The 25,951-nt window shown below is 43.1% G+C and overlaps 1 protein-coding gene across 1 annotated transcript in view; it reads right to left on the bottom strand.

Moving 5' to 3' along the window:
* Positions 1-351: 351 nt before the first annotated feature.
* The window catches only part of lonp1 (lon peptidase 1, mitochondrial), a 55,005-nt gene continuing 29,405 nt past the window's right edge, over positions 352-25,951 (bottom strand). Inside the window, exons 16-21 of the mRNA XM_036131672.1 lie at positions 19,170-19,310; positions 17,560-17,725; positions 17,387-17,473; positions 10,617-10,744; positions 9,853-10,017; positions 352-895 (exon numbers count right to left, since the gene is read on the bottom strand). Coding sequence (XP_035987565.1) covers positions 746-895; positions 9,853-10,017; positions 10,617-10,744; positions 17,387-17,473; positions 17,560-17,725; positions 19,170-19,310 — 837 coding nt within the window. The 3' untranslated portion in view covers positions 352-745. The remainder of the gene's footprint in view (positions 896-9,852; positions 10,018-10,616; positions 10,745-17,386; positions 17,474-17,559; positions 17,726-19,169; positions 19,311-25,951) is intronic.

Here is a 25,951-nt window from a genome sequence, read left to right as displayed (position 1 = left end):
ATACAGCTTGATTTCATTTACGGTATTAAAATAGAGCAAAACGGCACTACTTTCCCTCTTCATGTTTTTCCGCTTTTGCGGTCTCTCTCCGAGTCTGAGGAGCAGCACACGGTTGTTTGTGAGACAGAGCTGAGTGGGCGGGCCAGGCTGAGCCTGGGTGCTGATTGGCTGGCGCTGCTGAGCAATGTACGAGAGGCGAGGGGGAGCAGCAGAGTGCTGCCGTGACACAGCGCGCTGCAGTTAGCGCGCGTGCTGACAGTTTTGCCCCCCCCCCCCTCTGTCCAACTGACCCGTTTGTCCCCCCCTGTCAGCAGGCGTGTGTCTGAGTACAATGAAATGTTAATATTTCTATAATTTCTTTCTCAAACTCCTTTAATATATGACTGACTTCAGATGTGGTACTACATTACACAATCTTTCGATGTGTGGCTGATGAAGCTACATGGCAGCAAAGTCCTTCCTCAGACTTGTGCTCAGCGACACAATGACTTTTGGAGGATGTTACCAGTGTACTGTCCAAGCTCGTCTTTGGCCTTGCTGGTTCGAGTCCAATGATCCTGTCCGAAAATTGACTGCTACTTCTTGTGTCTTCGTCTGAGTCATGATGAATGCCTGTGATCTGCAAATCCATCTGGATATTTTTGGTGATCCTAGAACAGATGGTATCAGTCTCCACAGCAGGACTACAGGTAAAATATCACAACCGGAATGATGAGCAGTTTAATGCTTTGAAATCTGTTCCATCCTAATCCTGTGGGAAGACAATAGGGTAGATCTGGCTATAGTGGTCCACAAAGTGGACCTCCAGTCCCTCTCTGATGTAGTCTGGCAGGTCAGAGAAGTCCTTTCTGTTCTCAGCTGGAAGAATGATGCAGGTCACACCAGCACGACGGGCCTGGCAGAGAAAACATTCAGTGTCAATTTTCATGTAAACTGAATATTACTGCAGATACATTTCAAAATGAATCAAGGGCTTAACAAGCAGGCACTAACTGCAGAGACAGAAGAACAAAACATGAGTGTATTGCTTTCACCAGCATGTACCTAATACTAAATTAACTTTAAATTAAATGTATTGAGTGTTCGTAATGCTCGGTTCATTTGTTTAACTTGCAGAACTACTATAATAATAATAATCAGATTTATTTTCCAGGTATGTGAACACATAAGAGGAATTAGACTCTGGACTGTACAATGCTGACAATGTGCTTACTTACACTAATACAATAACACAAAAATGCAGAAATAATAATCAGTCTGCAGTATAGAGGACACATATATGACCACTATGAAAAACTAGTCCATGCATTTGTTACTTCATGGCTGGACTATTGTAATTCTTTACTATCAGGAAGTCCACAAAATGCAGTTCAAAGTCTTCAGCTGATCCAAAATGCTGCAGCAAGAGTTCTGATGAAAATCAACAAGAGGGATCATATTTCTCCAATTTTAGCTTCCCTTCATTGGCTTCCTGTTAAATCAAGAATAGAATTTAAAATTCTTCTAACGTATAAAGCCCTTAATAATCAAGCTCCATCATATATCAGAGCTCTGATTACCCCGTATGTTCCTAACAGAGCACTTCACTCTCAGACTGCAGGTCTGCTGGTGGTTCCTAGAGTCTCTAAAAGTAGAATGGGAGGCAGATCCTTTAGCTATCAGGCTCCTCTCCTGTGGAACCAACTCCCAGTTTTGGTCCGTGAGGCAGACACCCCGTCTACTTTTAAGACTAATCTTAAAACTTTCCTTTTTGACAAAGCTTCTAGTCAGAGTGGCTCATGTTACCCTGAGCTACCTCTATAGTTATGCTGCTATAGGCTTAGGCTGCTGGAGGATATCAGGGCCTATTTTTCTCACTCTAATGATTTCTACTGTTCTCTAGTTTTGCATTGCATTGCATTGAAATGACTGTTGTCATTTCAGCTTTTAACTTTTTGCTCTCTCTCTTTTTCTTCATAGTAGGTACACCTGGTCTGACGTTCTGTTAACTGTGACATCATCCAGAGAAGACAGATCATCCGCTATTACCATCTAATGTAGAACAGACTGGATCAATGTGTGCTTCTGTGCTTTTTTGTCTCTCTTGTTGTGTCTCTGCTCTGTCTTCTGTAACCCCCAGTGGGTCGAGGCAGATGAGCGTTCATACTGAGCCTGGTTCTGATGTAGGTTTTCCTTCCCACTAATGGGTGGTTTTTCTTTCCACTGTCGCTCCATGCTTGCTCAGTATGAGGGATTGCTGCAAAGCCATGGACAATGCAGACGACTCTCCCTGTGGCTCTACGCTTCTCCAGGAGTGAATGCTGCTTGTCGGGACTTTGAAGCAATCAACTGGTTCCCTTATATAGGAAATTTTTGACCAATCTGTATAATGTGATTGAATTTGACTTTGTAAAGTGCCTCAAGATGACATGTTTCATGAATTGGCGCTATATAAATAAACTTTAATTGAAATGAACAAGCGGACAGATACGAATAATGCAATGAGTCAATGGGCAGAGTGCAAAGGATGCAGGAGTAAATAATAATGGTAATAATATGATGTACATGTAAGAGGTGGGAGTGATGTACAGGTGCACATATAAACATACATGTCCTCAGTGTGGTGGGTGCAGAGAAGGAAAATGCTGGAATGAGTATTATATGCAGTGTTAAGTGCATGACGGAGGTAGATTTAGTATACAATATAATATGACCAGTAAAAATTACAGCAGGGCCGAGCTCAATTTGTGGCAGCTCCAGCTACTAGGCAAAAGGCAAATTTATTTCTATAGCACATTTCGGTACAGAGAGTGTGCAAAGTGCTTTACATGATTAAAATATAGGAAAATAAAACAATAAAAGCAAGCAGAAACAAAATAGAACATGGAAAAATAGAAACTAAAAGCAAATGTTAAAAACAGTTGGCAGCAGCGGGGCTGGACAATAATTCAATAACAATATATATCGATCGATAGACGTATATTGAGAATAGAAAAAAGGGTCAATAAAAAGTTCAATAGAATAACAGTTTTCCTTCCTTTTGGATTCTAGCCATGTTACATATATTACAGTTATTACATCCTTCCAGCCAATCTCAAACAGACCCAGGAATGCTCCACCGCCTTCAAAGAGTCCAGAGAGCACATGTTCTCTTTTCCCTCTTTTCTTTTGCAGTTTTGATAAAAAGTTGGTTCAATATGTTACGCCAGTACAGGACGTGACAGACTGCATTTCCCATGAGGCAATGTGGTCAAAATGGCCACCAACTCCCATCATGCAACACAGTCAAAATGGCCACCGACCCTAGGGACCAGATAACGTTGCTATGCGAATGGTTTTGTAAGCCGTGAGCGCATTGAAATCTTTCTTCTCACTTGGCGCCCCGCCAGACTGGGAAGACACAGCTGTTTAATCCCGTTGGGATTTTCCCCACGTGCCACGCTCGATTTTATCGCTGCTCCGAGATATACCGAAGCAACTTCATCCCTGCACTGCCGATGCAGGAGGTCCACCTAAAACAGTACTTTTGAATCCACTCCAATCAAAGACTGAGAGCCGTTATCTCCCAGTGATCGTCGGACCAGGCTTTGGTTTTGACCAAACAAAGAACCCGAAGAGCCCAGGGACTTCGGGGACCCCCCCCCTCTCTTTGCTGTGTGACGGACCAGCGTTTGCCGCAACGCTCCAGGATGCCGCAGATTTGGAGCTGAGACCTCCCAGTGAGACAACACAGGTAAACGGGACTTTCCCCCTTTTATTTCTCTTTTCACCCTTAAGGTGATCTAATTGTGCCTGGGCAGAAACTACTAGGATTTAGTTTAATGCTTGTTTACTCCAAGACGGGGTTGTTTTAACTGCTGAATGTTTCCAATGTATGTGCATACATTTTGTAAGTGATTTTGGCTGTGTTTTGGTTTGTGGTTCTTATAAGTGCCTCCGCCGAGAGACGATTTTTCCATCTTTTTCCCTTTTTCTTTTCCTGTCCTCTTATCAGTTCAATGTCTTTGTTGGAATTCTCAGTCCGCACTCCGTCTTTGAATTCCTCATTTAGACCGCCTCTCTAGTCAAGGCACCACCCCACATTAGCGTAAGCGCTGATTACATCATTAAGACCTCCCCTTACGTATCACGCAAGGTCGTAAGTGGTGTGTTGTCATAGTCGCCATCTTGGTAAGGTGCAGCGTAGCTAAGCTGTTAGCTAGCTTGTTGGAAAACATTGAAGCGTCCATCTGGATTCTCAAAGCTGTTTGTCTTTCAATGCTGCTACGTCAGTGCCGACATCTTGAATGTGATGCTTAAACAACTGAGTTGAACTAAGATTTGCTACCTCCATTTTTGATGTTTATTTTCTTTTATTTGTCTTTTGCATGTTTTAGTTTAGTAGTGAGTAGAGCTTCCTAAGTTATTAAATTAGAATAATTACTGTAACAGGGAATTGTTTTGGTTGAATAAATAACAACGTGGAATAGTAATTGTTTGTGTTCATTTCAATCCAGAATCTGCATGGTCATCAGAATACAGAGTTGCCTCTTTTTGAGTTAACAACTGACATTAATACAGAGACATTTACATTGGATTGGTGATAAAGGAGTAAGATTAAACACTAATTGCAGTTATAATTTGAGTTATGCGCTTGCTGGATAAATGTCATCAGTCAGAAACCGATCGGATAATCTTGTCCCGGCATAAATGAGTTCATAACAGCTAATTAATAAATGCATTAGTGGTATTAGTCATTACAAGCTTATAGCCCTCCATTTGAACCATATTTTGTTATAGATACTATTTGAGTTTGAATGACATATTAAAATTATAATACCAACTTATAATTAATAATAATAATCATATTCAAACAGCTTTATGGCATAACAAATAAAAGGTTTAATTCAGTGTTTGTGTTCTGTATCTAAAAATAGGTCACGAAGCAACAGCATTAAATGGCCAGGGCTGCACTTAAAATATACATTTTTAATTTGATGATAATTATCTATATCAAATCAATATGATTTTTATTTTTATGGATATGCTTTTTTTCTTTATCGTCCAGCCCTAATGAGAATACAGGATCATATAATTATGTGAAAACAGAGAGTGGTGGAGGCAGATGCAGCTGTAAGTAGAGGGTGAGTTTTGTCAGGGTGTTATGTATCGTAACCATGAGGGACAGGCAGAAACAAGTTTAAAGATACTGGAAACACCAAAGCAGAGCTCCTTCACTGGAGAATGAAGATAACTTTAAGAGCAAGTTCCTCTACTGACCTACAGACACATATCAGAGCTGTCAATTTACAGGAGAGCTTGGTTCTGGATACCTGGGCATCTGAAAATAGGCTGCTGTTTGTTTACACCGCCATCTACAAGGCTGTCTTTGCTTTGTTCTTCCGTTTAAGAAACTATTATGATGCATCGTACTGAAATTAAAGCTGTGTATAATTCCACCTTTCATTTTTAATATCCAAATATGATTTAAGTGGCAGATTATTTTATAAAGAGTTTTTAATGTAGTACAAGACATAAAAATATACATTTCTCGTGTTTTAACCGTATGCTTAGCTAAATAGTGCGAAAGATCTAGTGTATAGGTGTGAACATATCTATTCATACCTGGTTAATCAGCAGACACGCAAATCACCAACACCTAAAGTGTGGTTTTTGAGCTAGAAATGCAAAATCTCTTCTTTTGTAAGATTGATTGTTGCTATACCTGGAATGTTGCTCCATGGGATTTACGGTAAGGTGGCAGCCCTCCCTGGGCTGCCACCTTACCGTGGTGGAGGGGTTTGAGTGTCCCAATGATCCTAGGAGCTATGCTGTCAGGGGCTTTAAGCCCCTAGTAGGGTCACCCAAGGCAGACAGGTCCTAGGTGAGGGACCAGACAAAGTGCAGCCCAAAATGCCCCTTATGATGAATACAATTATTGGACCTCGTGTTCCCTCGCCCGGACGCGGGTCACCGGGGCCCCACTCTGGAGCCAGGCCTGGAGGTGGGGCACGTTGGCGAGCGTCTGGTGGCCGGGCTTTTGCCCATGGAGCCCGGCCGGGCTCAGCCCGAAGAGGCGACATGGGTCCCCCTTCCGATGGGCTCACCACCTGTCGGAGGGGCCAAAGGGGTCGGGTGCAATGTGTAACGGGTAGCAGTGGAGGGCGGGGACCTTGGCGTTCCGATCCTCGGCTGCAGAAGCTGGCTCCTGGGACGTGGAATGTCACCTCTCTGGTGGGGAAGGAGCCTGAGCTTGTGCGCGAGGTTGAGAGGTTCCGACTAGAGATAGTCGGACTCACCTCGACGCACCGCTCTGGCTCCGGAACCAGTCTCCTTGAGAGGGGCTGGACATTCTTCCACTCTGGAGTTGCCCATGGTGAGAGGCGCCGAGCTGGGGTTGGCATACTTGTTGCCCCCCATCTCGGTGCCTGCACGTTGGGGTTTTCCCCGGTGAACGAGAGGGTGGCCTCCCTCCGCATTCGTGTGGGGGGACGGGTTCTGACTGTTTGCGCTTATGCGCCAAACAGCAGTTCAGATTACCCACCCTTTTTGGAGTCCTTGGAAGGGGTACTGGAGAGTGCCCCTCCTGGGGACTCCCTCGTTTTGCTGGGGGACTTCAACGCTCACGTGGGCAATGACAGTGGGACCTGGAGAGGCGTGGTTGGGAGGAATGGCCCACCTGATCTGAACTCGAGTGGTGTTTTGTTGTTGGACTTCTGTGCTCGTCATGGATTGTCCATCACAAACACCATGTTCAAGCATAAGGGTGTCCATATGTGCTCTTGGCACCAGGACACCCTAGGTCGCAGTTCAATGATCGACTTTGTTGTCGTTTCATCTGACCTGCGGCCGCATGTCTTGGACACTCGGGTGAAGAGAGGGGCGGAGCTCTCCACCGACCACTACCTGGTGGTGAGCTGGCTCCGATGGCGGGGGAGGAAGCCGATCCGACCGGGCAGGCCCAAACGCACTGTGAGGGTTTGCTGGGAACGTCTGGCGGAGTCCCCTGTGAGGCGGAGCTTTAACTCCCACCTCCGGGAGAACTTTAAACACGTCCCGAGGGAGGCGGGGGACATTGAGTCTGAATGGACCATGTTCCACGCCTCTATTGCTGAGGCGGCTAGTCGGAGCTGTGGCCGCAAGGTTGTCGGTGCATGTCGTGGCGGCAACCCTCGAACCCGCTGGTGGACACCAGCGGTGAGGGAAGCCGTCAAGCTGAAGAAGGAGTCCTATCGGGCTTTTTTGGCCTGTGGGACTCCGGAAGCAGCTGATGTGTACCGGCAGACGAAGCGGCAGGCGGCTCGGCTGGTCGCCGAGGCAAAAACTCGGGCGTGGGAAGAGTTCGGAGAGGCCATGGAGAAAGACTTCCGTACGGCTTCGAAGCGATTCTGGTCCACTATCCGGCGTCTCAGGAGGGGGAAGCAGTGCAGCACCAACACTGTTTACAGTGGGGGTTTACAGTGGGGGCTGTGTTGGTTAACGCGGCTCTGCAACATTGCGTGGACATCGGGGGCAGTTCCCCTGGATTGGCAGACTGGGGTGGTGGTCCCCCTATTTAAAAAGGGGGACCGGAGGGTGTGTTCCAACTACAGAGGAATCACACTCTTAAGCCTCCCTGGTAAGGTCTATTCAGGGGTTCTGGAAAGGAGGGTCCGTCGGATAGTCGAATCTCGGATTCAGGAAGAGCAGTGTGGTTTTCGTCCTGGCCGTGGAACACTGGACCAGCTCTATACCCTCAGCAGGATTCTTGAGGGGGCATGGGGGTTTGCCCAACCAGTCTACATGTGTTTTGTGGATCTGGAGAAGGCATTCGACCGTGTCCCCCGGGGGATCCTGTGGGGGGTACTCCGGGAGTATGGAGTACCGGACCCTTTAATAAGGGCTGTCAGGTCTCTGTACGACCGGTGTCAGAGTCTAGTCCGCATTGCCGGCAGTAAGTCGGACTCGTTTCCGGTGAGGGTTGGACTCCGCCAAGGCTGCCCTTTGTCACCGATTCTGTTCATAACTTTTATGGACAGAATTTCTAGGCGCAGCCAAGGTGTTGAGGGGATCCGCTTTGGTGGCCTTAGGATTGCATCTCTGCTATTCGCGGATGACGTGGTCCTATTGGCTTCATCAGGGCGTGATCTACAGCTCTCACTGGAGCGGTTCGCAGCCGAGTGCGAAGCGGCCGGGATGAAAATCAGTGCCTCCAAATCCGAGACCATGGTCTTGAACCGGAAAAGGGTAGAGTGCCTTCTCCGGGTTGGGGAGGATGTCCTGCCCCTAGTGGAGGAGTTCAAGTATCTTGGGGTCTTGTTCACAAATGAGGGGAAGATGGAGCGGGAGATCGACAGGCGGATTGGTGCAGCGTCTGCTGTGAAGCGGGCGCTGTACCGATCCGTTGTGGTGAAGAGAGAGCTGAGCCAAAAGGCGAAGCTCTCGATTTACCGGTCGATCTACGTTCCTACCCTCATCTATGGTCACGAGCTTTGGGTCGTGACCGAAAGAACGAGATCCCGGATACAAGCGGCTGAAATGAGTTTTCTCCGTAGTGTGTCTGGGCTCTCCCTTAGAGATAGGGTGAGGAGCTCAGTCATCCGGGGAGGACTCAGAGTAGAGCCGCTGCTCCTCCACGTCGAGAGGAGCCAGTTGAGGTGGCTCGGGCATCTGGTCAGGATGCCTCCTGGACGCCTCCCTGGAGAGGTGTTCCGGGCACGTCCCACCGGGAGGAGGCCCAGGGGAAGACCCAGGACACGCTGGAGGGACTATGTCTCCCGGCTGGCCTGGGAACGCCTTGGGGTTCCTCCTGAGGAGCTGGCCCAAGTGGCTGGGGAGAGGGACGTCTGGGCCTCCCTACTGAAGCTGCTGCCCCCGCGACCCGACCCCGGATAAGCGGAAGACAATGGACGGACGGACGGACGGGATTTATTTGTATTTTAATGGCAATAAGAAATGTTCTCTTAACAAATGCCCTTAAGATTTTTGAAAAGATCCTTAAAAAAAAAACAAGCAAAAAAGTTGCTTGCAGACACAAAAACATGCAGAGATTAAAAAAAAAACCGGTTTAACATTTACCAATTTCGTAAATGACAACTGTTTAAATTTCTTAATTTGCTAATTGTTTGTATGTGCTATAAATTTTTTTGATTATAATAATAGTGCTGTGAGTTGTTCTAGACCCTCTATTGACAGGCTTTTGAAGGGGTGGGAGGTGTTGCTCCAAGGTATGCAAAGAAATTCAAATCAACAGCTTTTGTTTTCACCCCGCTGGCTGAAGGCGGATTCTAAAGAGACTTTGAGGCCGGTTTTCTCACTACTCTTCTTTTCAGAGTACTAACATTCAAATGGTCATATCTTCTTCGTCCACAAGTTTGACATAATTGGAAAGCTTAGAGTCTACTCTTTCTGAATCTGTAAATAACTCTAAACGGGCCCGGGAGAATTTTTACACAATTTTCGCACAGTTTTTTATTTTGGAAGCAAATATCTCTGAACTAACAGACACGAATGGACTCTGGATAGCAGCACTTATGGCACCATATCTCGATGTGTGCTTGTTCAGGGCATTTTCAGACTTGTGGTAAATGGCTTGTACTTATATAGTGCTTTAACTAGTCTGATGACCCCAAAGCACTTCAGTCTAGTCATTCACACCCTGACGGTGGTGAGCTATGTTAGTAGCCAGCGGCCTTGGGGCAGACAGACAGAAGCAAGGCTGCCATACATCGGTCACCGTGCGCCTCCGACCACCGCCAGCAGGCAGTTCGGGTGAAGTGTCTTGCGCAAGGACACAACGACAGACGGTCATGGGAAAAGTGGTTATGCTGTGGCAATGTGACAAGATGAACTGATTGTCCTGCTCGCAACAGAGACAACCATATTATGTGCAGTTTAGGTCTGTGTGCCTCATACCGCGATAGTTTTCTCTTTGATTCCTCCTACAGGCAGGATTTTGCCAGTTAGTGACACCTCCCCAGTCATGGCCGCATTCTGACGCACTGGTCGGTTGGTTGCCAGGGACAACAGTGCAGTGACGATAGCGCAACCAGCGCTGGGTCCATCCTTGGGAGTTGCTCCCTGTAAGAGTCAAATTGACACATACATTTAGTTGACATTGTTGTGCATCAGTATGTCATGGAGGTCTCTTTCTGCCAGAACATCAGACAGTGAAAACAGTGAGCAAAGGCAACCAGACAGATACACAGCACACAGATTAGCATGTTTCTCGACAACAAAAACCAATTTGATCATGTGACCATTAATCACCCCCCTTACTTCAACCATATTTACCAGGGTGAGAATCTACCCCAGAAAAATCCACTGATAGAAAATCCCAGTGAAATCCCTTTAAAGTGTGTTACAGCTGCACCTTTCCAGGAACTTTCCTTTGACTCTATAGAAATTAGAAAGTGAGTCACAATCATTGATTATAGCCTTTACTGCTGAATGATCATGGCTTATCTTTTGTTAGTGGGAGCCCCACTCCCACTCTGAGTAGCTGAGTGACCTGGGTCAACCCTGGAGCAGTGGGAAGAGCTGCCACTGACTACATGACCCTTTTTGCAGACCCCACTTTGGAAGCGCTCATGCTGTGTGTGAGCCTATGTAAGAACTTGTCTTATGTGGAAGAATTGAACATGAGCAGCTTGGGATAAAATAATACCATCCCCATTTACCTCAGGAACATGCAGGTGCAGATGGGAGTTGACCAGGAAGTTATTCCCTGGTTCCTTGGTCATGAGGAAGGCTCTGGCAAATGTTGAAGCAATCTTTGCGCTTTCCTTCATAACATCGCCCAGTTGACCTGCAGAGGAGTAGATATCTTTAAAATGGATCTTTCAACATATGGTTTGATAAAAAAAAAGAACATGGACTTATTGAGTCCTTCTAGGTAGGACCAACGCTCCAAGACTGGAGTCGTTTTGAGTAGACGCAGAGCCAGACAAACACGGACATTCGCTGTTTTACATGTTAAATTACCTGCATGGTTACATCACTGCTGCAACAACAGGACAACTTTTCTCAGCCTCAGATCCATAGAAATCACTCAAAGCAGAGCCTGTACCTCCAGTGTGGTGACAGCTGCTGTGAACTCTGCTCCACACATTGCTGGTGTTTACAGACTTTACACATGCTCCGTCCGGTATTAAACGTGGTGGAGAAAGAACTTATTAAAAAGCTGATTAGTTGAACTGAGGCTGATGCTAACTGCAGACGTCATAAATGCAGATTATAGACTGGATGAGAGGAAGTGGAATATGTTTGTCACCGGTTTGCTACATCTGTAAACTGAGCTCTGTGCTTTGAGCTTCACTCATAAATAAGATCCATGTCAGTCCTAATTGCTGTCATCTACTCTGATGTTCTCCTTCAGGTTTTTGTTTTGCAAATATAAGTGGAATTGGAAGGGAATTAATTGTCTTGGAATGTGTCTGATTAAACTGAATTGAATTTTTCTTGTTTGCCTCAATCTTGAGACCATGTAGCAGCATCAGTGTCTCTCCGGGTTAAGTTGGTTTTAATGGATGTTTTTGCACTTCTGCATTTTTAAAAGTTGCAGCTGCTGTTTTTATTGAAGTCTTTTTACAAGTATTGGAGAATTTTGCTTTTAGATGCTCTGCTACATTTGCAGTCATGAACCTGCTAAATCCCCCAGGAGCACGGGATATTTGGCCAAAGCCTGCTACATCCTCCTGGACCCTGGGCTAACCAACAAACCACCACCAGGTTCAGGAGATTCTATCACTAGGCCCAGCAGCTGCCATTTCTGGGAGCTTCCACTGCCATGCCCGGTAGCTGCTACCATCAGGCCCAGGATCTTCTGCTGCTAATGGAGCTGGTGAAGCTCCAGATCGATCTGATTCAGATTTATCCCTATAAATGGCCATAATTGATGAGAACGAAGTCTGAAATTCTATTGCCTCTTGCAGTATTGTATGCCAGGGCTTGGAGCTGGACGTTGAAAGACTCATGAGGACACTAGGCAACACAGAAACTTCACTTTTTTTTGCTGAATGACCATGACTTGAGTGGAAATCACAGTGGTTTTCTTTCAGATCCTACTCTCTTGTTCTTTGTAAACTGCTTGAACTTAAGGGTGTTTGGCTGGTATTATGACTCTTCAAGATTATTTGACATTTTCCATAAACCACTTGTCGTTTGTGACCTCAAATTTCTGCTTAAAAAGAAAAATGAAATGTTGCATCAAACCCTAAGCCTGATGTAAATTGTGCTTTTGCTACATTGCCAAATTTTAAAGCTAGAAATGGCCCTGGTTTTATTCATCCAAGTCTATACAGAACAAGGAGGTTTCTATTAACGATTATAATATATTTTTTAGAACGGATAGACCAAAAAGGGGTAGCGGGGCGGTAGTTTATATAAAAACCAAATTGCAGCCAAAATTGATTCTATCCAATGTTGTGGCAAAACAGTTTGAATTCCTAGCAGTAGATTTGCATATCTCTGAATCTCAACACATTCCAGTAGTTAGCTGTTACAAAACTCCCTCAGCCACAAGAAGCACTTCCATCTTTGGTACAGCAAATTTCTGGACTGTTATTATTCTGGTGATCTAAATTGGAACTGTTGCCAAATACTACAGTTCCAATTTAGTTCCAATAATACTGTTAGTTATTATTCCTACCAGACCAAACATCAAAGTCCCAGAAAATCATTGTTGGTTGATCACATATTAACAAACGTTCCACATAAATACACTTCTGCCTCTGAAAAAACATTGAATATTTAATTGATTGAGTTGATGGATTATTTATTAACCCCCCACTGCCCCGCCTGCGGAAGTCCCGCACCGGAAGTCCCCCTACTTTCCATACACACATTTAGATTATTATTATTATTATAAATTATTTCTTATTATTAAATTTGTTTATTAAAAGTGATGGTGTGACTATCCTAACTTTTTATTATACAGTAGAAGCCCCGTTTTCACAAAGCATTAATAAATTGAGACAATCTCCCGTCATTCCTCTCCACGGAAAGGCAAAAGGGCAAAAGCCTTATACAATCTGAAGAGTACCAAGAGTATGTATAAACTTTTCATTATACAGTGACAGCCCCGTTTTCACAGGGTATCAATTAATTTAGACAAACTCCCGTTATTCCTCTCCACTGTTATGCCATTTTATGACGTGACAGACCACATCTCCCAGCATGCAACATGGTCAGTGAAACCACCAGCCCTAGCAATGTTATCTCGTTGCTATGAGAGAATATAAAAAGGGCCCGCGCACCCGATTCTTCAGAGTCGAGCGAGTGGAGAAACCATAGACATTATATATTATGTCTGGGAGAAACAGCCGAGCGAGTGCACAGCTGGCGTTGAGCGTGAAAGGAGCAGGTCGCGAGCGCAAGCAACCACACTCAAAACAGGTTTTGAGCGCGGGTGATATTTAAGCGCTGAATACCTGTCTCACTGCGCGCTCAAACAAAAGACACAAATATCGCTCCAGAAGTGGGTATAGGCAATGCTGACTGAAAAAAAAGTGGGTATGCGCCGTATACCCGCGTACACCCTGGACTACACCACTGCCTGTCAGACTTCATGTGAGATCGTGAAGCATTGACACTCATTATGCAAAGCTTAATTTTTTTTTACAAACACGGCAAAATCCTTCGTCATCCTTACCGTTGACAGGCTGCAGCCATGTCCCCAATTCCTCGTTTTCCATCCACTTTTGTTTAAATTTGAATTTTCCCATTCTCTAGCTCTTTTCCGAACATTTCCGATAAACCGGAAGCAGTTCAGCGTGTTTGGTTCCCCACAAACACGCCAAATCAGTTATATCTGGTATAATATATCTGACGAAACTGTTTTTATGAACGTATTTTTTCAGAAAAAAATAATTGTCTATTAAAGGCATACTATGCAACATTTTTCAGTTAATTAATGTGCTCCATACCGTTTTGGATGATTAAATGAGTCATTTCAGGTTGAACAAAGGTTTTCTCGGCCGCCCTGGTGGTCTGTGGGGGAAATACCGCACTTGCAATTGCAGGAGCCCTCGGCCCGCACCCACAGGCTCAGAAGTCTCGCTTTACGGTGAGAACTCCATGTGTTTTTGCCCTGCCATTCACTATATGCACGCGTGAAAGCAACAACAAAGAACCGCGTGTTAACGTCAAATAAACATGCAAGCATATCGAGTTTTATTATTATTACTATTATTATTATAATTTTTTTATATGTTGGCGAGATGCTACCGCGGCGGCCGCGGCGAGGCGGCGGCCCCGGCAGCCCCGGCTTGGCGAGGCGGTGGCGGTAGCGTCTCGCCAACATAAAATAATAATAATAATAATTATTAACCGAACTACACACTTAACCACACTTAACCGAACACCCCCTTCAAACCTATCAAGACACCTACTGCAAAGATTAGCCCAAGTTCTGGGGAAACCCTGTGTCCTATAAAATGAGGCGAAATTAAAAACAGGCGAAATTAAAGCATCTGGTTTCTAGTTTAAAGGGGAAGTCCGGTCAACAAGGAAAAATCAGGGTATCTTTAGCTATAACTAAAACTAATACATTTGTGGTTATTTAATGAACTTATCTTTAATCAATAAGAAAATAAAAACATAAATTGTCGTCTGAATCACTGTGTATGGGGGCTGACATTACTGCCCATATTTGGGCAGTAAGGGGCGTTTGACATCACATCCTGGGGCGTGGAAAAGCGGAAGCGACGACAGCATTTCTCTCCGCTTTCCATGCAAAGTCAATAGGAGCCGTTCTACATAGCTGCGATCATCAATAATTTTTTCGGATTTCCAGAGGACTTCACCACTGACATTCCCAAGACCTATTGCTGAAGCAACAATGCCCGCGTGCATGGCCATCGGATGTTCCAACACAACTGGTAAAAGTGGAAAAAACATTGCTTATTTCAACTTCCCGAATCATGAGCCACCTGGCTTGTTGCTGGATTGCCAACTTGAACAGAGCAGATTTGCATCTAACTTCTGGCCAGAGAGAAAACACGTCATATGCAGCGACCATTTTGAAGAAGAATGTTTTGAACATGACATGAGAGCAAGGATTTTCGGTAAGTTATTTTTTATTTTAGAATTTTTTATTTAGAATTTGCGGGGATGGTCACCGAGCAGAGGGGCGGAGGGATACCACATGTGATGTGGTATCCCTCCGCCCCAGCATGTGCTGGAACGCTTTTATATTTTTATATTTATACAATAATGACCACCTGCCCTATTTACTAGAGGGCAAATATATAACTTAAGTCACTTCAGCGCGATCTCTCCTCCGCTGTGTGTGTGTGCGCGCTCCGCTGCAGCGCCGGCAAAGCCGTGCTGCGGCGGAGCGCGCGCGCACACACACACACACACACATGTGTATATATATACTGTTGGACCCGGCTGAGTTTGCACTGCAAATGGGTACGCTGGATTCCGTCAAAAGTCCGGTTTCTGTCAAGAAACTCTTCTAAAAAATCCATATCGCTATCAGATGATGATAGCTCCACGGAGCTCCCATCACTGTCACTTAGTACTTCATCACTCTCTGCTTCATAAAGAGCACCAGTCGCCGCCATCTTGGAAAATAGTGCGCCGTGACAAACAGAGCGTTGAAACTTGCTCAACTGCGGGTCCGCCGAGTGACGTCAAAAAATGGGAGGTGACAGTACTATTCTTGACCAAGATGGATTCCTCCACATAAACATGATTAAATGAAAATTATTCATAATTAAAAAAACTTATAATTTTTTGCACAGTATGTAGTAGTTTTATATTTAAAGTACTTTCAGCAGTTTGAATTCTGATTTTGACCGGACTTCTCCTTTAAAGATGGAGACGACAAAGTGGAGCTTTTTCACTGCAGAATGAGGCTGTTCAAACTGAAAACCTGCAGAGTCTTATCAGAGCGATATATTTAGAGGAAAGTTTGGTTCTGGTTCTGTTCTGTGGAAGTCTTTACAGTTTTTGTTAATTTGTGCAACAACATACTTTTAAAATTTTACATTATTCTGCAAATCAACTCGTTTTTTCTTCAATGTATATCTGAATAGGCCTTATGTATCAATAATTGCAGTTTTGTTTTCTTTTTCTTGTGTTGTACAGCTTAACTTTAAATTGAGCTTTTTCCCATTTTAATCAGTCTTGTCTGTAAGTCTGCTGTCTAGGCCCACCTGTGTTTGTCACTTTCACACCCGAATTTCCCCACTGTGGGACGGTACAGGTGTTTCTATTCTGTCAAAACTTGGTCAGAATTATATGAAAAAAGGCAGAATTTATCATGCCGTAATTTAAGATAGATGTTAACCTTACTTCATAAATGTGTCATTATCATCATATTATCATGTTGACTAAAAAAAAAAAAAAGTTTAACTTTGCCCTGCAGTACACTAGAAGGATCTGTTTTATATAAATAGAAAAAAATCTATTGTAATCACAAAGAGAAAAAAATCCAGAATGAATGCACAAGTGAAACTTCATACTTTTTTGTGACCATTTTCTCTACAGAGGCATCTGCACTGTATTGCTGTTAAGTCAACCTGAAAGGGCTGAACTTTTAACATTTTGATCCTAGAACTTTTTAGTTGCAGATTTATCCTTGTTATTCAAAGTGAATTATTTACTAATTAGCAATTTTTCATTTCTGTAATTATGTTAAGAATCTGCAGAATGTGTAAATTTTTATCAATTACACGATTAATTGTCCGAATAATCAATAGAATAATCATTTATTAAAATAACAGTTTATGAGAGCCCTAGTTAGGACATGTACAGGTACGTCTGTGGTCATTAATGACTCCTAAACCTTTTAAAAGGCTAAAAAGATAACGGTCTCAGTAGAAAAGTTTAACCTGGTTTATGCTCGTCGTTTTTATTTCTCTGTGCGACCAAAAGCTTCCACTCCGTGCGCCGGGGAAGGTTTGCGACTACGCGGGGCATACTGCACGGACGTTAAAGAAAGTAGTACGATAAGTCAGTTTAGGCTGACAGGGTATCACTCAGAGAAACAGCCTTTACCCATGGTAACTCTGGAGAAGTTGCAGCGATCTGTAGCTCAGGTGAAAGAATTTGTTGACAGGACAAATATTAGTGCCTGAAACGAATAAAAATCAGGAAAAGATCATCTTATGAAAACTATATCTCCTTATGAGAAACTTTCTTGTTCTTACGATATAACTCATTATAACGAGGTTCTTCTCCTAAATTTATTCATCAGGTCTGGCAGTTAAATGCTTCCATAAAATTCTGATCACAGGTCCAACAAATTAGAGTCATAAGATAAAAAAAATCCAACAGACAAAATAATATAAAGCGTATAAGCCAGAAAAACAGAATTTGACATCAGTGAAAGAAAATCCAACTTCTATGTGATCTGTCGACATAGGTTTCAATTTAAATCATCACTGACACCTTTTAATATAGATTTGTTTTATATTTATATTACTGTACAGTTACTGACCTGTAACCTCTAACGAACCCTCTCCTTTAGGTTCTGCCCCCTCAAGTGGTCGGCGGAGTGAAGTCTCAATGAATAGCGTGGAACCTCCTACACAGTGGACAAATCAAAAGGCAGACGGTCAGATTAGACTTTATCTGTGCTGAATGCATTGTAGCTGGTGTGCCTTCTCTCACCCAGAGCCGTCCATGCCAGGCCCATGACCACTCCTGGTGGGGTGATGTCATACATGCGATCCACTGTGAAAATGGGTTTACCCACATAATCGGCCAGATTTTCGGGTGTGACTGCCACAGAGTCCTGTGCTCCACTCACAATATGAAATGCCACTTTTCGAAACACCTAATAGGAGGCAAAATCAAATCTCAGTTGGGTTGAAGGGCAGTAAGTAGAAGTATTCAAACGAGTTTTAAAAATGGACAGTGAATATGCATGGGTAGAGTTCCATAAGTTCAGGGCCCCAATAGAGAAAGCCCTGTCTACTTTGAGCTTCCGAGTTGAGCTGGGAACCACCCGGAGCAACTGGTCAGTGGACCTAAGAGACCAATTAGAGGTGTAGCGGTGGAGAAGCTCTACCAAGTAGGGTGGGGCCAAGTTATTTAAGACCTTAAAAACAAACGGAAAGATTTTAAAATGAACTCTAAAACACACTGGGAGTCAATCAAGAGAACGCAGCACCAAAGTAATATGCTCCCTTTTAGATGTTTCTATTAAGTACAGGAGCTTATTGCACCAGCTGCAGCCAAGCAAGTGAAGACTAGCTGACTCCTAGATAAAGGGATCAAACCACGATGAAATAAAAGCGTGGATTATTGTTTCCAACTGTTTCCTTGAAAGGATAGCTTTCATTTTTTATATTTTTCTCAAATGATAAAATCCTGACTCCAACCTGGCCTTTATTTGACTGTCAAGTTTAAAATTGTCTGTCATAAAACCAAGATTTGTTACAATGGGCCTAACATATATTCCCAGGGAGTCAAGCTCTAGCCAGAGGGAAGATTTTATTTCAGCCCTCCTCATGCAGACTACAGTTCCAGCTATATGCACAATCTTTTGCCTCCCATTATTTGGAATCCTGTCTGTAGCTTCAGACAGTTTCCAAGTATGCTAAGGGATCCATACCCTAGCTTTGCTCATAACTCAGTGTGAGCGTAAGGCTTGGGAATATGCTAGAATCAGTTATATCAACTGCAGGACAAAAGAACAAGTTACAAGAATAAAAACATTATCTTCAGCACATGCACAGTACCTCATAGTCCTACCAAAAATACCCTTCACTGATCAAACAAAACCTGAGCTATTCACAATCCTTTAGCTGGAAAATTTGCAGATGATTGGTAATCACCTTGTTTGAGTTCTCCATTTCTCTTAAATGTATATTTGGTCTTTTTCATAATTAAATGAAGATGTAGGAGCAAAGAGCATTGTTTTTGACAAGTTCAAAGCAGGTCATGTGTTATGTTGTCAGCTGTGTGTAATAGCAACACTGATTCATCAAAGATTTAGGAGCTCTTCTAATATAATAACCTTAACAACCTAAATATTAAGATGGTATTATTAGAGGAGAGTAAAGCTCTGTACTAAAATGACAGAAAAATAAGTCTGTTCTCTATAAAACAGGAAGAGAAGTTCACAGGAGCTTTAAAGTCATATTCCACAGGAATATGATAATATATGATATTGCCATGAAAACCTTATGAAACTGTGTCAGTGTGTAGAAAAAAAGAATGAAGCTCTTAAACACAATTTTTCTTCCTAAGATTTTTGGGTGTTTAAGATGTTTTACCTTCTCTATCTGTTTCTGCAGGTTTCTCACTCCAGACTCTCTACAGTACTGCCTGATGAGCAGACCAAGGGCATCTGATGAGATGGAGGCATTCTCCTCACTTAGTCCACAGAGAGTGCGCAGCTGGGGGACCAGGTAACGCTACATACAAACACAGAACATAACAATTAATGCCTAAAACCCAGACAAGAAAACTAGCAAGGAAACTATTTTTGTTTCAGTTCCTAAACTTACAACATTGCGTGCATTTGCACTGTGGCAGTAAAACACCCACTCAGCAGAAACCGAACTAGGTAGACTGGTCATTGACACTGAAATCCGTTCCTCACAGCCCCCTGCACCGACTTCTGACCTGCTTGTAATGCTCGAATTTAGCTACAATAGGCCAAGGCCAGGTTTTATTGGGCTTCTTACCTCCAAGCCGGTGAATGCAGTGGAAGGTGATAGTTTTTTTACCTCATCTCCTGGAAATATAAGCTATATTATCTCTCATACTTCAGGCCACAATATCAAGAATGGACTCTTTCATCTTGCCATTTTCCCCAGACAGCTAAATCATCCTATCAATGACTTTCCTGACTTCTTTCCTCAACGATTCATTCTCAGATGTGACAGAAGCTAGTTGAGCAGCGACTCTCTCAGAGCTTTAAATTCTACCAAGGCAAGACAAGCATCCAGGCTAGTTAGCTTCTTATCTACGGATTCCAGAATGTCGCTGTAGCCCCTATCTGGAGATATAATGGAATCGGGATGGGAGGGTGCATGAAGGTGCAGCAACTCAGAAAGCTAAGATGGAGCAAGACCATGGAGAGACTTAAAAACAAATAAAAGAACTTTAAAATGAATCCTCAAATGTACAGGGAGCCAGTGTAATGAGGCTAAAATGGGGGTAATGTGCTCATACTTACGAGTGATGTGCCGCAGCATTTTGCAATGTTGGAGGCACTAAGCCCCAAATAAAGTGCGTTACAGTAATCCAGCCGGGTAGTGGATTACGGTCTCTAAAAGATCTCTGGAGAGAATGGGCTTTATTTTGGCCAACTGTCTTAATTGAAAGAAACTTTTCTTCACAGTTAATCTTTTATCTAGTTTATCTAGCTATCGAATTTTAAGATCAGCATCCACTCTGACACCAAGGTTTGTGATAAGTGACTTCCTATACTGGGCTAGGTGACCTAGCTCAGTGAAGGGAACCTCAGACGTGCTGCTAAAAACCATGACCTCGGTCTTACTCACATTGAATTTCAAGAAGTTAAGGGCCATCCAGGTCTTTAGGTCTTCAAGGCAATTTAACAGCACGCTAATAGAGTTCCCGCGTTTTTTGCTTAAGGGAATATAAATTTGACTGTTATCAGCATAACAATGGAAATGGACACCATGCTTCCTCATTATGGAGCCAAGCGGGAGTAGATAAAGGGCAAAGAGAAGTGGGCCCAAAACTGAGCCCTGTGGCACCCCACACAATAGGGTAGCAGAGGAAGACTTATAATCACTAAGAGAGACACAGAAAGTCCGGTTTTCTAAATATGATTTAAATCAATCCATTGGCATATCCCTGATGCCAATCCACTGTGCCAGACGAGAAAGTAAAATTTTGTGGTCTACTGTATCAAAAGCAGCAGTTAAGTCCAAAAGTACAAGAATCACACAGTCACCAGAATCTGTAGCTAAGAAAATATCATTAAAAACCCTTCAGTGCTGTGTAACATTTTAAACCTCTGTGTTTGGAAACCTCTAAAATATCATGCTCTTCCAAAAATGCCATCAGTTGATCATAAACCATTTTCTAAATAATTTTTGAGATAAAGGGAAGCTTAGAAATCAGCCTATAGTTAGATTAGGCCTATAGTGGCCCAGGGTTGGAAAGACCTCCTTGAAAAATCGAGGAGGAACAGCATCATATGGAGAGCCAGTAGGCTTTAAACTCCTTATAACCTAATTAAAAAAAGCCAGAGTCACAGGCACAAACTGATTAAAAACAGCAGAGCAGTAACAGGGGTTGATGGGTCAAACCAGAATGTGAAATAGAAGCTCTAGTTGTTGTGATCTTCTCAATGAAAAAATTAAGAACATTTTCACAGCAGGAGATGCATCAATCACTTTTTTCTGGGAAGCATTTCATTTCAATAGTCCTAAACAAGACACGAGGGTTGTGGAGGTTTGCTAGGATGATATCTGAGAAATGTTTTCTCTTAACATTTTAATATTTGATCATTTTGCCAGTCGTCCTTTAATATCAGAAATGAAACCTTCAGTTTGTCCTTTTTCCATCTGCGCTCAGCTTGACGGCCCTCACGCCTGAGTGTCCCTGTGTGGTGGTTTAGCCAAGGCTCAGATTTATTAGGCAAACTGTAGTCTAAAACTTGTTATGCTATATCACCGCCATGAAAAATGAATTGAGGTCAGACTGAACAGTGGAAGAGTTTGACAAAAGAATTCTATCTGGCTGCAAACATCAGGAGACAGGCCGAAAGGACGGCCCCTTCTCTCTCTCAGCAGGACGTCAGCTGTGACCACTTCCGACAGATAAAAGTCACAGCACACCTCTCCACACTCTCTTCAGCTCTTCTCCTCACACTCCTCCAAACCCTCAGAAGTCCAGGACCGTTTCTCAATTCACGAGAACGCGAGTCCGTACTCGCGTTCTCGTCAAGTCTGTTCTCGGTAAGAACACAGGAAGATCGGACTTGACGAGAACGCGAGCACGCAGCACGTATTGTGCATTGGAACAGAAGCGTACTCGTGACGTCATCACACCCACAGCTCTTGAGCATTTCTTTAACGTTCAAAACTATTTATACACTACACCATCATATCTTATTGAAAACGTTTTTTTTTTTAATTAATTTCTAAAAAATATCTAAAATAATTACAGAACTGTGGGTATAAAACCAGCAATAGCAGGAATTTCTTTGGGAGTTGTAAGTGTTGTAGTTGTAGAGGCGATTGAATCTTCTTTAAAAATCAGCACTTTGTAGAAGCAAAATGAGCGATACTGCTGTTGCTTCGATCGTTGGTCAGCTTTACCAGCAGGCTGAAGAGGAGGTGATGCAGTTGAGGAGGCAAATCTGAGCAAGGAGAAGATTGATGCAGCAGAGGAGGCTCAGAAGGCAGGCTTTGCTCAACCATCTATTGCCAACTGGTAGGCATTTTAAGATTGACAGCCTATTTCCCACTTTTATCTTTAAAAAAACATTGAGGATGGTATTAAAACGTGATCAGGTTGAAATTGTGACTATTTTTCTATAAATAATTAAAATGAAGACCCAATTTTAACATTAGTAACAGTAGGGTTAAGCTACTTTATTGCACCTCCTGACCTTCACAGCATTGATCATTAAGAAAGAAAAAAAAAAAAAACATTTTTATGTTTGTCCACCTTTACAGTGATTAATCTATAAATTATGTGCAGTTAGTTCAGCCCATTTTTTTCAGTGAAATGGTTACAATACCAGAGAAGGGAAGCCATTTGTTACATTTACTATACAACACTTTACATTTTACCTTTTCTTTCTTGAGAACTATAATAATCTGCATGTTAAGCAGGTATAGTTTTATGCATAGAAAAGGTGACAAAAAACAATTATGGTAACATTTGGCATTTTTTATTTACAGGAAGAAACAGAAACAAAATATGTGAGGATAAACACTTCTGTGCCAATCCTCCAAATATTTTTTAATGAAGGGGACCTGAAACCAGCCTTCAGGCTAAACAGGTCCACCATCGTCCTCCTCCTTCAGCTGCTGCCCATCCAGAAGGTCCATGGATGGCCACAGGAGATAGAGGTGCTGGTGACCCTCTGCTGGCTGACCTGCAGTGCCTCCTATAGGGAAACAGCTTGCCAGTAAGATCTCTTACCTTCTTGTCCTTAAATAGAGCCAGCAATGACACACAATTGATAGATGATATTAATTGGATAGAAGATTAAGACATATCAGCATATTACTTAAATTAGTTAATTTTATATTTGGTACAGGTCAAGTGGAGGCATGCTACAACAGGCACCACACCAAGGCTGATTAACATCATTGAGCGTGTCTTTGGTGGTCTGAAGACACGGTGGCGTTCCATCTTCTTAAGGGCGCTGGAGGTCTGCCTGACGTTTGCCCCAAAAGTAATCGCCGCCTGCTGCATCCTCCACTATATTAGTATAGAGGCAGGGGACCAGCTGGACGTGGAGGATGAGGAGGTTGACCCAGAGGAGGATGACCATCCAGCGGCTGAAGACAGGGAGCTGCTCCAGCTGGCTGCATGTTTAAGTGAACATGACTACACCTGACCTAATGTAGATCAGTTGGAGTCTTGTTCACATGCTGCTTCGTTTCATTTTTTTCACTACCTGTAAAAATACATTAAATAATCAGTAAATTAATTTCCATTCCAACTATTTTTAATTGTAAGTTTATAGGCATTGTCTATTTGTATAAGATCTTAATGAGTTATTTCTTTGTTTTAAACCATGTTAGTAACTGTTAATAATTTGTTGAATATATTACACCTTCATTCTGTTCCAAAGATTAAACATTTCTATAAAATAAATGTCTGTTATTTTCATATACTATTATTACTATTGTTTTCTTTCCCTCTTTCTCCTCTCAATATTTCGTGTCCTCCTGACTCAGAAGAAACTCCCTTAGATAGGAAAAACATTTATAGAATTTATTTATTTTATATGCTGCTGTCGTCCTTGCCAGACATATACAATTTATTCCAGCAAGTATTGAGTTTATAAAGCAACACACGTCAGTCAGATAAACACAAAACAAATAAATCATAACCAGAGGTACTGCGCACACTACTAGGCCGACAGAAGTGTACTAAAAACGGACTAACATCAGCCCTGGCTGCGGTTTTCCTCGGAGGTCTGCTGATCACTCTGCTCTGCTCAATGTCTGACTTTTTATTAAAATTACGCACTAACTCTGTAAACAGGCCACATAGAGAAGCTTAAAAGTATAATGTTCTCGCCTCAAACGATCTTAAAACGTACTTTTGAACAACAGCAGCAGCAGAAAAGGGAATTTTTTAACTTACCGCTGTGAGCTGTTTGCGCTGTCTCAAATCAAGCTGCGGCCGCGGTGCATTGTGGGCAAGCGGTCTGTCTGAAGAGCGCACAAGTCTGCTCTGATGCATGCTCGATAAAGAGGGCGGGTGAGAACAACATCCAGGGAATTCGGCGCGTTCTCGGCAATTGGAACAGTGCTCGGGCTGAGGCTGATGACGTCTCACAAGCACATGAGACCGCTCAAGAACGCATATTGAGAAACGGCCCAGCACTCCTCTGAGGGGGGAGGGGGGGGGGTCTGCTTCCTCAGCAGCCATGTGACTGAAGACCCAAAATCCACATGCTCCCCAGAACAGCCGTTCTGTGGAACTCCCCTCCCTAGACCTTCCTTACTGCGGAGACAAAGGAGAAGGCCTGAACAATGAGGCCCAGGCCGGGCCTGACAGACGCACATCCAGCACCTGGAGGAACTTCTCGTCGCCCGGAGAACATGTCCGGGCAAATCAGAGATAAGTCTGCTGTCTTAACCTCATAATCAGATGCAGGAGGAAGGATCCTGCATGCCAAAAACAGTTTTGTTGTATTTCTCCTCAGCCTGTACAGGGAAGAGTACCCTAGACGGAGCTGTAAACCCAGCAGAATGACCCACTGTGAGATTCTGAGAAAAACCCCTGCTCAAATCGGATTGCATCCAAGTCAGAGACTATCTGCAGGACATCAGGCTTCCGACCCCGACCACATGGTGCTGCAGAGCTAAGCGCTAGCCTGCCAAGAAGAAACCAACGATTCTCCCTGCTTTTACGTCCTTCCTGGAACAGCCAAAGTGGACAAAACTCACACATGAGGCATCAACAGGTTGGGCAGCGAGCTGAGGGTGAAGTTAAAAGGTTTATTGGGAAATGTCTTGTAAACCGTTGTACACATGGTGCTTTAGAACAAAGGGCTAAGGTAGCTCACGCTAGCCTTAATGCTATTAGCCTCGCTAACATCCGGTCCCGAACATTTCAAAAGGAGTTTGTTTTAAAGCACAAAGCTTAATCGTTCGGCTTCGCCATCCTTTGATGGTGCTATGAGCCTTATTCCCGCATTAATATTGAATATTAATGTGGTGTAAAAGCAATTTTAATAACTTTATGCTGTAACCTATTAGCCACTGACTTCCTACAGCGACCCCAGACGCCCGGAGGGAGAATCGCATTAACAAACTCAGTCGTAAGGGTTTAAATGATTTTACTGGGCAAATCAGTAACCAGAATGTTATTTTCTCAAAATAATGTTCTGGTTAACTTGTGCTTTGCATTGTGAATGGGTTGAAACACATGCCAAATGTTGTTCTGAATTAGTTAAGCTAATTTAACCACGATTCACATTCTTTAAGGTAAACTTCACAGTTCTTTAACTTAAACAAATATTATTTCATCAAATGTTTGTCAAACTTGAGCTTTGCATTGTGAATGGATTGAAACACATGCCAAATGTTTTTAACTCCATTCCATGTTTTTTTAATCAGTTCTGCAGTGAGCAAGGAGTCACTGAATTGTTCTGATTATGATCAACCACTTTTGTTTGTCTTTCGTTTGTTTTTGCATGTAAATAGGTCCTTAGCTTAGCTTCTTTTTATCTTCATTTTGCTTAGTAGTTTAGTTAAGTTTCACTAGCCTAGTAGAGAGAATTTATTAATCAAAATATTGTGTTAATTCAGATAAACAGCATTACATAGTGATGTTCTCTGGATGTTCATTTTATTTCTGTTATTAAATTCTTGGACTTGAAAAG

The sequence above is a fragment of the Fundulus heteroclitus genome, unplaced genomic scaffold (assembly GCF_011125445.2).
Source record: "Fundulus heteroclitus isolate FHET01 unplaced genomic scaffold, MU-UCD_Fhet_4.1 scaffold_45, whole genome shotgun sequence".
Lineage (NCBI taxonomy): Eukaryota > Metazoa > Chordata > Actinopteri > Cyprinodontiformes > Fundulidae > Fundulus > Fundulus heteroclitus.
Note: the sequence above shows the minus strand (reverse complement) of the source record. Positions and strands in the feature narration are given on the sequence as shown.